Raw genomic sequence first — 13,760 nt, forward strand, 5'->3', positions numbered from 1 at the left:
GACGGGGGAGGGGGTTATAAGTGGTTGGTAGTAAATCTGGGACACATCTCTTTGGCACAAAGCGACCCGCTCTAAACATCAGGGGCCCAGGCGAGGTGTGCTTCCGCTGGTAGCCCTGACCTGTATTCACCGAGGGCAGGTCCACCCTGGGGGGGGATTCAATGAAATTGGGGCAAACGAGAAATCTCTCTCCCACTGCAATAACAGTGTTATAAAATGACCGACGATCCCATTGGAGGAGACACGCAACACCGTAGTGAGCGGGTAGGGAGAGCCAACACCGACAAACGCCTAGAAGGGAATATTCAACGGATGATTGGATCGTTCAATTTTGATTTGCTAGAATTTTCTCTTTCAATGCAAATGTTCAGGATCGGATGTCTATTGCACAGAAGTTATCTTGGTATATCGCACTTGTTTAATTTTAAACTCCCTTCTCCCGTGTCTTTATGACACCCTCTGTACAAAGCGAGCTTATTTTAAGCATAGGTACTCGACGCATATGGTTGCCAGGCAACCAATATATCCAGGAATTATGAACATCAGGGGCAGACAGTAAATGGCTCTTCACCATATGTACATAACCATGTGTTTTTTATTTTTAACGAGCCGGTGACAAAAGACCTCATGGCCATATGGTATGTTGGGTACCTCCAAAAAAATAATAAGAAGAAAAGGAAAACGAGATCCGATAGTTTACTAAGAATACTAAACCAAACTCTAAATACTAAACGCGACAGTTACTCGTCTGTATCCGTAGTAACAGTGACGGGGTTTGAGAGTTCAACGCCAGGTTGAACTCTCAAGGCCATTGGCTGAGAGTCTGACGGCCCTCTTATCTTCTGTTCGGAGAATGTTATTCAACCGTCGGCCTTCAAACACACGTTCAGTGTGGTTTCAGAGGAATCCAACTTTATGAATTATTAACTGGGCCGGCCTCAGTCCTGACCTCTCCAGACAAGGGGATGTTTGTTATGACCAGCGTTTGTAGCCGGAGTTTCAAGGTTCACTAGCGCACATGTCCTGTTTTTGTGTTTAACGTTTCCCCGAAAGTACCCATCGTCACGGTACACGTCATGCGATCAAAAGAATACGTGGTTTGTCTGTTGTGTTTCTTCATATTTGGGCTGTTTTGGACTTTATGTCTCCTTCCCAACTGGATGGGGAAGGCGTTGGTCACACTTTGGGTTTATACGAGGGCCGGTAAATGTGGGATTGTAGAGGCCTCTTTACAGGCCCGGGCAATCACACGTGCACTTTTATGCCATTTCTCATTACATCAGGGAGTCAAAGGGAGAAATGACATGGCACTTATTTTCTTTTAAACACATTTTCCAAAATAGTAATACATGTTCAACTGATTAAAATAATGTTATTCACTAACCAACAAAATAAATCCTCCTTTGATCCCTTCATAATGTTAATCCTTTAGCGTTGAGATCAAGCGTACAACTTTATTTCCTCCTGTTGAGTCATTCAGGAAACAAATTCAACCGCGACACCTTGAACACACACAGGGGATCGAACCCGGTGTACCTTACGCGTTCCCACTGCACGCGTACGCCGACGGAAGACCGAAGGCTTGTCTGACGTATGGGTCACGCGATCTGATTGGCCGACGGATCGGTGATCCTGGAAGGCTTGTCTGACGTATGGGTCACGTGATCTGATTGGCCGACGGATCGGTGATCCTGGAAGGCTTGTCTGACGTATGGGTCACGCGATCTGATTGGCCGACGGATCGGTGATCCTGGAAGGCTTGTCTGACGTATGGGTCACGCGATCTGATTGGCCGACGGATCGGTGATCCTGGAAGGCTTGTCTGACGTATGGGTCACGCGATCTGATTGGCCGACGGATCGGTGATCCTGGAAGGCTTGTCTGACGTATGGGTCACGCGATCTGATTGGCCGACGGATCCGTCGCTGCCTGAAAAGGTGGCAACGGATCCGACAGAACGGCGTTATCGGGGCTACTTACTCCTCCTTCCCCGTCCTAACCCCCCCCCCGCTGTGTCCTCTCCCCCCCCCCAGCCGACCTTCCCCCCCTCCCCGAGGACTGCCTGGAGGGCCCCACCGCCATGACCCCCGGGAGCCCGTGCTCGCTGGGGGGCGCCAACCCCGCCAACGACCTGCGCTTCCACCACCTGCACGGCGCCAACGCCGTCATCACCAACGGCGGGCGCACCGCGCTGCGCCAGAACTGCCGCAGCGAGTTCAACGACGCCATCGTCATCTCCAACAGGTGCGTCGGAGAGGGGCGGGGCTTCCGGTCTGTTTTGGGGCCCTCAGGGTGTTGTTTGATGTTGTGGATTAATCGGTAGATGAGTATTTATTTGAGCCTTAAAGGTGACATGTTATGGGATGAACAGATGCCTCTTCTTACCTCACAAGTGGGCGTGTCCACGTAGATGTGTGCTGGAAAGATGGAAAGACTGTTTGCAACAGTCCACCGGGTAGGCCGATCTGTCCAGCACACATCTAGGTGGACGCGCCCACCTGTGATGTCAGAAGAGGCCGATTTCCCAAACGGCTTGTAACGGCGAATCACACTCGCACCTGGTGGTAGAATGTGTCCGCTTTAATGCACTATAAGCCGCTTATGTCGGAGGCAGGCTGGCGGACTGACTGATTGATATAAATCAACTTTCTTCTGATCTCCGTTTGAGGAGCAGAAGGTTGTAGCAGGGCTGCTAATGATTTGTAATCGCGGGTTCCAGTGAGAGAGTTTTGGTGGGGAACATCATGCTGGTTTGCCCGCTAATCAAGCAAAGGGTGTTGAATAATTCATGTCCATCTGTCTCCAGCCAGTGCTATGATGTTCTCCACATCAGGGCACTCAATCACATTTATTCCAGGGGTGTACATGCGATAAAAACATGTTTTTTTTTATCGCATCTTCTTTTAAAAATCTTTTTCAGAAATCTTTTTGCCTCCATGTTGCAAACTTTAATCTGAAGCCTTTATTGCACCGTGAGGCAGTGTGGTGGTTTAGCACTAAGCGAGTCAAGTCAAGTTTATTTGTGTAACACATTTCATATGGTACACACTGACTCAATGCGCTTTTAGGAGAAACATAGAAAGACACGACCAACCATAGGGTGGTTTGAATAGATATTAAGAGACAATAGAATTAAAATGATGCATACATTCAAGTTAAAATGATAATAGTATGAACATATAAATGAAAAGTGAAAAGTCACCCAAACAATTTGGAAGGGCCTTGAATTTAACTAAACACTGTTTTTGGTCTGCATTTAAATGAGGTCACTGGAAGGGAATTCCAGAGTGAGTTAGCATTGGAGCTAATGCTATCGTCCTCTGTCTCTCTCTCCCCCCTTCTCCCCCTCTCCCCCCTCCCCCCCCCCCTCCCCCCCCCTCCCCCCCCCAGGTGTCTCCGGGACGGGGAGCTGTTTGAGATCATCATCCAGAGGATGGTGGACCGATGGTCGGGCTCCATCGAGGCAGGTGAGTCGTTTGAGTAAAACTGGCCCCGCCCCTCCGCACGCGGACAACACGGCGAAACGTTTAGAGACCGAAAACCACCTCAAAGCATGTTGCTACATACCGAACACAAACTGACATCCAGGCAATACAGGCGTATAGAAATATATTTAATTGTGTATGTAAAAAAAACAATGTGCGTGTTCATTATTATATATATTTTTTTAAATGTGCATATGATTGTTGATGTCACACTGGCAGTTAAAGAGTACCAATTTGTTGACTTAAATATGTAGCAGTTGTTGTAACAATGTCCAAGCTACACGCCAACTAGGTGGCGGCCAAACTCCCACACGCCACACTAGTATCTGATACGACATCCGTAGCACTGCGAGTAGTCAAGGCGTCTTCCCTCTGAAGCAAAGCCACTAAGGGGGGGATTGTTTGACTGTGTGAGCGGGCAGGTCCGTCGGGGGGGGGGGGGGGGGCGGGGGGGATATGGTGTGTGTGCTGTCCTCCCTGCTCTACGATCATGTTAAAACATGCTGGTAGTCGTGCCGTCCTCCTCTGTGTCGCTGTCTCTAGGCGTGACGGCCATCCGGCCAGAAGAGCTGGAGTTCCCCAACACCATGACGGACATCGACTATGACACGTGGATGCTCAGGTAAGGGCCCCCCCCCGGGAGGCTGAGGCCCCTCCCCCCCCCCCCCCCCCCCCCCCCCCCCCCCCCCCCGGGAGGCTGAGGCCCCTCCCCCCCGTGTTCGTACACTGGTGTGCGTCAGACGACTCCCCCTACAGGTGAAACACCTGCTACTGCGTGACTCCCCTCTGATTGGCCGACGGGGTTCCTGCTCGTTAGGGGTTGATGAGACACACCTGTGCTCCGCTTAGGGAGTCTGAACCGAGGTGTAGTTTAGAGGAGTGGGCGGCTCTGCAGCCTCTGAACGAACAGGAAGATATATTCATTAAAGGCGCTTCTCCTTTAAGACCTTACGGCTCTCGTATCGGTAGTTGTGAAACAATTATGGATCCCAACGAAAATACAAAATGACATTTATTTCAACCCTAACCCTAACTTTTTTGGCATTGTGCAGTTCGCACATGTGATTTATGTGTTTAAAATACGGATCAATAGTGTATAGCTCAGGTAGCCACCTACCTGAGGCCGGCTCCCTGCGTAGCTACCCTGGCTTCTCTGGAAGCTAAGCTGGGCCGGGCCCGGTGCGTCCCTGGATGGGAGACCGGTCGGTGCGTGGTAGAGGTTGTTGGGAGGGGATGCTTACGTAGCATCCTCACCACCCCAGTACAAAAGACCGGGGGGCCCAGTTCGGAACGTCAAATCTCCTAACCTTTACGCCACCTCTCCTTAACCTTTATGGTAAAACGTCATCGGGTGAAGGCGGGATGAAAAGGTTCACTACCTTTCGAGCCGAGGAGGAGACGGCACAGTTTAGAATGAATCAGACATTTCCTAACCGACGTCGTTGTGCGACATCGCCCTTCCTGTCGTAGTGCCCCCCCCCCCCCAGCGAGCCGCCACCTCTACTACAGCCGTTCTGTGTCCCCCCCCCTTCAGCGGGACGGCCATCATGCAGGACGGCAACACCATGCGCAACAACTACGGCTGTGACCTGGACTCCCTGACCACTGGCTCCCGCATCGGCATGATGCGCTCGGCCAGCGGCGACCTGCACTACTACATCAACGGCGTGGACCAAGGCGTGGCCTGCACCGGCCTGCCCCCCGGCAAGGGTGAGGAGCCCCCCCCCCCCCCCCCCGCCCTGATGGGAGTTAATCACATCCTCAGCATTATCTTTATGTAGCTGTGATTTTTATTTTATTTTTTATTGTATGCCAGTTCAGCTTTTTATTTTATTTTATTTTAATTTTATAACATCATTTATATACATCTTTAGATTTTTTATACATCTATATATTGTATCAGTTCACCTTTTATTTTATTGTAATTTTACAACAATATATATATATATTATTTTTTCTTATTTTATGTCTGTATGTATCTTTTTATTTTTCTATATCTTTATATTGTATCACCTTATTGTATATCTTTATATATATCTTTTAATTTTCATATATATATATATATATATATATGTATACATATATTGTATCAGTTCACATTTTATGTAATTGTATTTTATTTATAAGAGCAACTCCTGTGTGAGTCCGATGATGACCCCAAGGTCGATTCTGACCCCGCCTCAAACAAATTGTTACCGTTGTTGTCCTCGAATGACTCTCTAAACCCCCCCCCCCTCTCTCTGGCGCCCCCCAGAGGTGTTTGCCGTCATCGACCTGTACGGCCAGTGCGTCCAGGTGTCCATCACCAGCTCGTCGGGCCCGCTGGACAACAGCCTCTGCACCAGCAACATCACGGAGAAGAGCTTCCCCGTCCAATCCCCCGGTACTCGCACACCATCCCCCTCTAGTGGCCAGGGGCGGGCAGCGCAGGCTCCCAAGATATCCTTAGATCTCAATAGAGTAGAATCAATGAATTTCAGATTTGTGTCCTTACAAAACTCGGGGGGGGGGGGGGGTTTGGCCAATGTTTTCAGGAGTTGTTTTGAACAATTGTATTCATTAACTATTGGATAATAATCTCATGACAGGTCTGTCGTAAGAATAGGGTCGATCTTTTTATAAAAGATATGTAGACTATTATGACTTTAATCGATCCCAAGTACAGAGTACGGTCCAGTTTAGAACTTATTTACCAAAGTCTGTTCTCTCTCTCGTGTGTGTGTGTGTGTCTGTGTGTGTGTCTGTGTCTGTGTCTTGTGTGTTTGCAGTGGCGGGCGTGGCCCACCGTCTCCACAACAAGCACGGTAAGAACGTGGTGTTGCTAGGCGACAGTTGCCATGCGGTACGGGTCGGCGGTTACGCCCACGGAATCGTGTTCAGCGCCAAGGAGCTCCGGACGGACGAGATGTTTGAGGTACGAATGATTGATGGTCGACATGGAGGGGTATTGATCGCCTATATCCCCGTTCCCCAACCGGCGGTAGCTCTTAAGGCTTAGTTATGGATCCACGTCGCCTGACGTGAGCCTCCCAAAAATTGTAACCTTGCGTCGAGGCGACGCGGCAGCAAGGGCTGTGATTGGTCCGCTCACTAGAACCCGACGCAGGACCAAAACGAGTTCACGTCTGCGTGGTCATTGCGTCACATCGCCGTGGAGCCATAACTGAGCCTTTAGGCATGGCTGGTCCTCAGAGACCACGGACTAAACGATAGCGATACTGGCTGCTTCATTTCCATTTCTGAAAAATAATAGAATTGAATGGTTAACTTGTCATAAAAACAACCTGGCTGCTAATCACTTGGGGTGGCCCGATAACGTACACTGATACGTTTGGCAGACGTCTGGACTGATGTGACGAGGAAGCAAATTCACAAAACATGCTGAAAATGGGCAAATTCGTTTTTTTGGTTCACCTCCGCTCTGTACAGACATCGTAATCATGTAGCACAGTATTTTCCGTCCAGGACTACACGCCCCCTAGGGAGAGAGTGGTTAGTGTTACAGACTTCTTGTTCTGCTTCTCACACTAAAAAAGGGTTTTCATCGCCATTATGATGTCCGTCCGGTTTGGCAGTGCTTCTCTTCCCCTCTGGGATTAACCAGAGGGGGGAACAGGGAGGATAATGGAACGGGACTTTAATGTAGAGGGGTGGCCATTGTTATTTACTGTCACACCCGCAGGCATTTAAAACACAAGGTTGTCCCCTCTCCACTTTTAACAACGAACTGAACGTCCTCTGCTGCGTCATTGTTGTGATCCGTCGCGTTGATAACGTGTCATAAATATTCGGCCTGTTTATCCCTTTGAGACTGTAATGGTGATTAAGGGCTATACAAATAAAATGTGAATTTAATTGAATTGATTTAACTTTGATGATGAACTCGCGGATAGAACTGGGAAAAAAAGGCCTTTAAGGTTTTTGCACCCTCTTCCTGGAACAACCTGCAGAAGCAGCTCAAGCTGCAAGCCCTAGTTACTCTCAGTGAATTTAAAGCTGTCGTAAATAGTTTGATGTCGGACTCCATCGGAAACTGCAAATGTTTTAGTCAATGATCTAAACGTATTATTACTATCGCACTGAGTATTGAACCTGGCCTTCGTCTTGTGTTTTATGTTGGAACCGTGTACCGCTGTCACTCTTGTAAAAGAGATTTGAATCTCAATAGACTGAGCCCCAATCCCATTTCTACCCCTTACCCCTTACCCCTTCCCCTTACCCCTTCCCCTTACCCCTCCCCCTTGTTTTGAAGGGGGAAGGGGAAGGGGGAAGGGGAAGAGGGTAAGGGGCAGAAATGGGATTGGGCCTAAACCTGGTTAAATAAAGGATATTATAATAATAATAATAATAATGACTAAGCCCCTCTCTCCCCCCCCTCCAGGTGAAGGTGGACGAGGTGGACGAGCAGTGGGGGGGCTCCCTCCACGTGGGCCTGACCACGCTGGCGCCCCCTGAGCTGCCCTCCTGCCCGCTGGCCGGCCTCACCGCCTCGCTGCCCCAGCTGCGCTCGCGCGTCACCTGGCTGCTGGCGGGCGCCGAGGTGCGGCGCAACGGCCTGCTGCAGCGCCAGAACTACGGCTGCTCGCTGCACCGCCTGCGGGTGAGGAGGGCCAAGTGCACGCCGCACACACACACACACACACAGGCACACACACGCACAGGCGCACACTGAAACGCACGCTTCGCTAGGTGCTAACGCGCGCCGCGCTTCGCTAACATGTGCCTCTTTTGTGAGATTCTGTTTTCGTAGTTGTGGGGGGGAGGGGGGTGAGCGAGAGAGGGAAAGGGAGGGGGAGAGATGGGGGAGGGAGAAAGCATTTGGTGGAGTGTTGAGTTTGAGGACATAGTCGTGGTGTTCTGGGAAAAGTAATGCATCTTTGAGACAATTCAAAATCTGATCTGTAGTTTGTGTGAATGGCCGCCGGGGTAACGGTGGGTAACGTGTTGTTGTGGTTGTTGTCGCCGTCGTCGTGGTGATGAGCAGGTGGGTAACCGCGTGGGCGTGAAGCGATGCAGCGACGACACCATGCACGTGTTCATCGACGGGGAGGACATGGGGCCCGCGGCCACGGCTGTAGCCAAGGTACACACACGCACACGCACACACAGTCACACTCGCACACAGAGACACACAGAAACACACACACAGAGACACACACAGAGAAACACACACAGAAACACACACAGAAACACACACAGACTCACACACAGACACACACACAGTCTCACACACACACGCACACAGAGACACACAGAAACACACACAGAAACACACGCACACACACACACACACACACACACACACACACACACACACACACACACACACACACACACACACACACACACACACACACACACACACACACACACACACACACACACACACACACACACACACACACACAGTCAAACAGTCACACACACACAGAAACACACACACAGAAACACACACACAGAAACACACACACAGAAACACACACACACACACACACACACACACACACACACACACACACACTGACCCCTACACACACACACACACACACACACTGTTGTAACCACCCCCCCCCCTGGCAGAACGTGTACGCGGTGCTGGACCTGTACGGCCGCGTGACGGCGGTCTCCATCGTCAGCTCCTCGCTGACGGAGGACCCCGAGGGGACCAAGGCGCCCTCGCTGACCTCCGAGAGCTACAGCGAGGAGGGGGAGGAGGAGCGCTGCACCCCGCTGCTGGAGGTAGGGCCCCGAGGGGGGGGGGAGGGAGGGGGGAGGGGGGTGGAGGGAGAGACCTGGGGACAGGGGAGGGAGAAGGAGACGCAGAGAGACACGGAGGGGGAGGGAGACAGCGGGCAGTAGAGACATGGCCAACGGGTAGAGAGAGAGAGAGAGAGAGAGAGAGAAAGGTCTGGGGAAGAGGGGGGGAGAGAGGGAGAGGAGGTAGAGAGAGGAGTGGAGAGGCAGAGGGAGACTTGGGGGCAGGGGTAGGTAGAGTCACAGAGGGACAAGAATCATCGTCTTTGTGGTCAGATCAGTGTTGGTGAACCCCGCTCTCTCTCTCTCTCTCTCTCTCCCTCTCCCTCTCCCTCTCCCTCTCCCTCTCTTTCTCTTTCTCTTTCTCTTTCTCTTTCTCTTTCTCTTTCTCTTTCTCTTTCTCTTTCTCTTTCTCTTTCTCTTTCTCTCCCTCTCCCTCTCTCTCTTTCTCTTTCTCTCTCTCTCTCTCGTCCAGGTGGAGAGCGAGACCTGCGCCGGTTCTCCTCCTCCTCTTCCTCCCCTTCTGGCCCCGCCCACCGTCATGTCCTTCCTGGAGAACCACGGCAAGAACATCCAGCTGTCCAATCAGAGCCAGACGGCGGCGCGCGTCTCCAGCTACAACCAGGGCCTGCTGGTCACCTCCCAGCCCCTCTGCCCCCAGCAGCTCTTCCAGGTAGGGGGGGTGTGGTGGTGGTGGTGGGTGGGGGTAGTGTGTGTATTTTTATAATGGGTCGAGGTAGTGTCTGTTTGTGTGTGATGGGTGGAGGTGTGTGTGTGTGATGGGTGGAGGTGTGTGTGTGTGATGGGTGGAGGTGTGTGTGTGTGTGTGTGTGTGTGATGGGTGGAGGTAGAGTGTGTGTGTGATGGGTGGAGGTGTGTGTGTGTGTGTGTGTGATGGGTGGAGGTGTGTGTGTGTGATGGGTGGAGGTGTGTGTGTGTGATGGGTGGAGGTGTGTGTGTGTGTGTGTGTGATGGGTGGAGGTAGAGTGTGTGTGTGATGGGTGGAGGTGTGTGTGTGTGTGTGTGTGATGGGTGGAGGTGTGTGTGTGTGTGTGTGTGTGTGTGTGTGTGTGTGTGTGTGTGTGTGTGTGTGTGTGTGTGTGTGTGTGTGTGTGTGTGTGTGTGTGTGTGTGTGTGTGTGTGTGTGTGTGTGTGTGTGTGTGATGGGTGGAGGTAGTGTGTGTGTGTGTGTGTGTGATGGGTGGAGGTTGTGTGTGTGTGTGTGCGGTGTGGAGGCAGTGTGTGTGTGACCCCTCATTCTTCCTGCGTCCCCCCCCAGTTCCAGATCGACCGTCTGAACCCCAGCTGGACCTCCTCCCTGTCGCTAGGGGTGATAGGCCACGCCCCCGACCGCCTCAACTTCCCCTCGGCGGCGTGCTGCCTGAAGCGCTCCACCTGGCTGCTGCAGAGGGACTCCGTGTTCCACAACTCCCTGAAGGTGGGCACACACACACACACACACACACACACACACACACACACACACACACACACACACACCCCCACAGTGTGGATGGGGTAAAGGCGTCCACCCCCCTCACATAAACACACACACTGCCTTCCCTCATCTCAAACACACGCACACACTATCTCAACACACACACAGTCACACACTGAGCCCCCCACCCCCCCTCACATAAACACACAGTACCAACCTGTTGCTAACCCCTCAGATCTGTGAGAACTACGGGCCCAACCTGGACACGTGTCCGGAGGGCACGGTGCTGGGGCTGCTGGTGGACGCGGCCGGCGGCCTGCACCTCTACGTCAACGGCATGGACCAGGGCGTGGCCGCCCAGGACATCCCCTCGCCCTGCTACCCCCTCATAGACCTCTACGGCCAGTGTCAGCAGGTCAGTGCACGCGCACGGACGGACGGACACACACCCACACACGCGCACGGACTCACACACGCGCACACACACACACGCAAACGCACTCACTCAAGAATGGACTCACTCACATAAACACACATAATCCACACACACTCACTCACTCCTTCGCATAAACATGATCCACACACAAGCACACACAAACATGCAAAAACAAACGCATAAACACACTGCTTGCGACTTTTGAAACAGAATATTTGAATTGTAATGAATTCTGTGCATCGTTAAGTGCAACGGAAAGCTAATTGCTATTTATTGCTTAGCAACAGCTAATTGGAAAGCTAACTCTTGATTGATGGCGACCATGCTGGCTAACTCGCTGATAGCTTATTGGATAGCTGGCTACCTAAGTGAACGCTAAATAGATCACTTATGAAGTGCGCTGACTACATGTACCCGTGCCTGTATCCTAACGCCCTGGTGGTGTTGTCATGGCAGGTCACCATAGTGACCAACAGCGTGCCAGCCGCCAGCGGGGAGGGCAGCGAGGCCCGTTGCCAGGGCGACATGGAGAAAGCCGACATGGTGGATGGTGAGATGACGGCCATGTTCAGCCCCTCTCCGGGAAGAAACAACGGCTCAACGCAACGAGGCTTGTCCTGTTTTTTGACTGTGTGTGTGTGGTTGTGTGTGTGTGTGTGTGTGTGTGTGTGTGTGTGTGTGTGTGCGTGTGTGTGCGTGTGTGTCCCAGGTATCAAAGAGAGCGTATGTTGGACCCCGCCTCCGGAGGTGAACCCCAACAAGACGTGCGAGTACCAGGCGCTGTGCGCGCGCTTCAAGGAACTCCTGACGCTGCCCGGTACGCCAGCATGCTAGCCTGTTAGCCTGTAAGCCTGCTAGCAGGTTAGCCCGCTAGGCCGCATGCGGTTGTGAGAGGTTGCACCGAGTGTAGCCTCTCTTTTGTTCCTTTTAACACGACGGCGTCTTACGTTGTAGTGTGTCTCATTACGGCCTGCCCTCTGTGCCTCCGTAAGGCGACATGGGATCAAGTATTATCACCACTATCATATGGACTTTTACAAGATTATTGATCATTATGAATTCAAAACGCCATTCTAGAGCATGTCACTGAGAGTTTGGTATCGGACTGCAGCTAGCTCTCCTTCCGCTGTAACATTTCGTCCGCAGTGTCGAGATCATTCAAAGGGCATCTCTTCATGCCATGTATTGTATTATTTATGTATTTACTTCATGTATTGCAGTGTTGTTCCGGTTGTTTGACCGACGGTTCATATCTGTTTGCGTTTGTGTGTCAGTTTTTATTTGTATATGTTGTAATGGCGTTTCCCTGGATCAATAAAGGATGTCGATCGCCCCTCTGCGTCCCCCCTCACCAAGCCAAACCCTCTTCATCCTCTGAATGTCCTTCTGCCCCCAGACGGCTACTTCAGCGAGGACACCAAGTCCAACCTGTGCTACTGTGAGTCGTGCCACAAGCTGCGGGGCGACGAGGCCTACTACAAGAGGGGGGAGCCCCCCCGCGACTACGCCCTGCCCTTCGGCTGGTGCCGCTTCGCCCTCAGGTAGGGCCCGCCGATCAACCTCAGCCCATCCAGAGCGGACGCTGGCTAGTGACTGGGAGCTGATGTTGTTGTTGTTGTTGTTGTTGAGCCTGTGGTTGGATGTCAGTGAGTTGGGTGGTTTGAGTGCTTTACAGATAACTCATAATTATCCGTCTGCTACTTTTATCTAAAGAAGTGCAGAAGAAGAAGTGAAGTCTACTGCAAAAGGGTCTAATGGCTTTTTAAACAATTCTCTCTCTTTCTTTCTTTCTTTCTTTCTTTCTTTCTTTCCCCCCCCCCCCCCCCCTCCAGGATCAAGGCCCACTGTGAGGTGTCCAATGCGTTGAAGAAGTGGCACATCGCCTACCACGGCACCACCGTGGGTGCCCTGAGACGCACCCTGGACCACAGCCAGCTGCTGCCTGGTAGGCGCCAATGCTAACGAGTAGCATTTGATGCTACCACGGCCAATGCAAAGTATCAGAATTCGGAGCTAACGACGCCAATGCTAATAATTAGTGTTCATGCTTACACTTCGAATGTTAAGTATTAGCATTAATTTACTACATTTAGGATTAGCATTAGTGTTATGTGCCGACGCTGTCGATGCTAACTATTAGCGTCTGGAGCTAACGCTGTCCATGCTGTTAACGATGTGGGGGAGCAGCGTCTGGCGTCGGAGGTAAACCCTGCGTGGCTGTGCCCCCCCTGCAGGCACGTCGTCCGTGCTCTCGGTGTCTCCGGTGAAGACGGAGGAACCCCACGGCGGCTACTCGGAGCCCGAGGAGAACTGCCCCCCGGGCAAGGAGCTGCCCAGGGTGCAGCTGTCGCCCACCATGCGCTACTCCGGACAGGAGACCTTCGCCCCCAAAGTGCAGTAAGTCCCCCCCAGTCTGCGGCCGGCGCTGCCATAGTCTCACTTTAAACGGATAGCCTCGATGCTACGTCAGCCCTGAGGCTACGTCAGCCCTGAGGCTACGTCAGGCTAGAGCTGCTTGATTTTGGGGAAAAAAAATCCTAATTAAGATTATTTTGGTAAATCTGAAATCACTATTATTCAAACAATGATTTTTTTGAGTTTGGAAACCTGATGCATTTATTCAGCAATTCCCTCCAAAAAAGCCACT

The 13,760-nt window shown here is 51.7% G+C and overlaps 1 protein-coding gene across 1 annotated transcript in view; it reads left to right on the forward strand.

Moving 5' to 3' along the window:
- The window catches only part of neurl4 (neuralized E3 ubiquitin protein ligase 4), a 28,217-nt gene that overhangs the window by 11,667 nt on the left and 2,790 nt on the right, over positions 1-13,760 (forward strand). Inside the window, exons 11-27 of the mRNA XM_060035841.1 lie at positions 2,034-2,244; positions 3,391-3,467; positions 4,029-4,107; positions 5,020-5,195; positions 5,740-5,868; positions 6,254-6,399; positions 7,867-8,085; positions 8,470-8,568; positions 9,066-9,224; positions 9,715-9,912; positions 10,519-10,677; positions 10,913-11,092; positions 11,570-11,663; positions 11,823-11,930; positions 12,510-12,654; positions 12,946-13,058; positions 13,348-13,510. Of these exons, the coding sequence (XP_059891824.1) occupies positions 2,034-2,244; positions 3,391-3,467; positions 4,029-4,107; positions 5,020-5,195; positions 5,740-5,868; positions 6,254-6,399; positions 7,867-8,085; positions 8,470-8,568; positions 9,066-9,224; positions 9,715-9,912; positions 10,519-10,677; positions 10,913-11,092; positions 11,570-11,663; positions 11,823-11,930; positions 12,510-12,654; positions 12,946-13,058; positions 13,348-13,510 (2,455 nt within the window). The remainder of the gene's footprint in view (positions 1-2,033; positions 2,245-3,390; positions 3,468-4,028; positions 4,108-5,019; positions 5,196-5,739; positions 5,869-6,253; positions 6,400-7,866; positions 8,086-8,469; positions 8,569-9,065; positions 9,225-9,714; positions 9,913-10,518; positions 10,678-10,912; positions 11,093-11,569; positions 11,664-11,822; positions 11,931-12,509; positions 12,655-12,945; positions 13,059-13,347; positions 13,511-13,760) is intronic.

The sequence above is a fragment of the Gadus macrocephalus genome, chromosome 17, assembly GCF_031168955.1.
Source record: "Gadus macrocephalus chromosome 17, ASM3116895v1".
Classification (NCBI taxonomy): domain Eukaryota; kingdom Metazoa; phylum Chordata; class Actinopteri; order Gadiformes; family Gadidae; genus Gadus; species Gadus macrocephalus.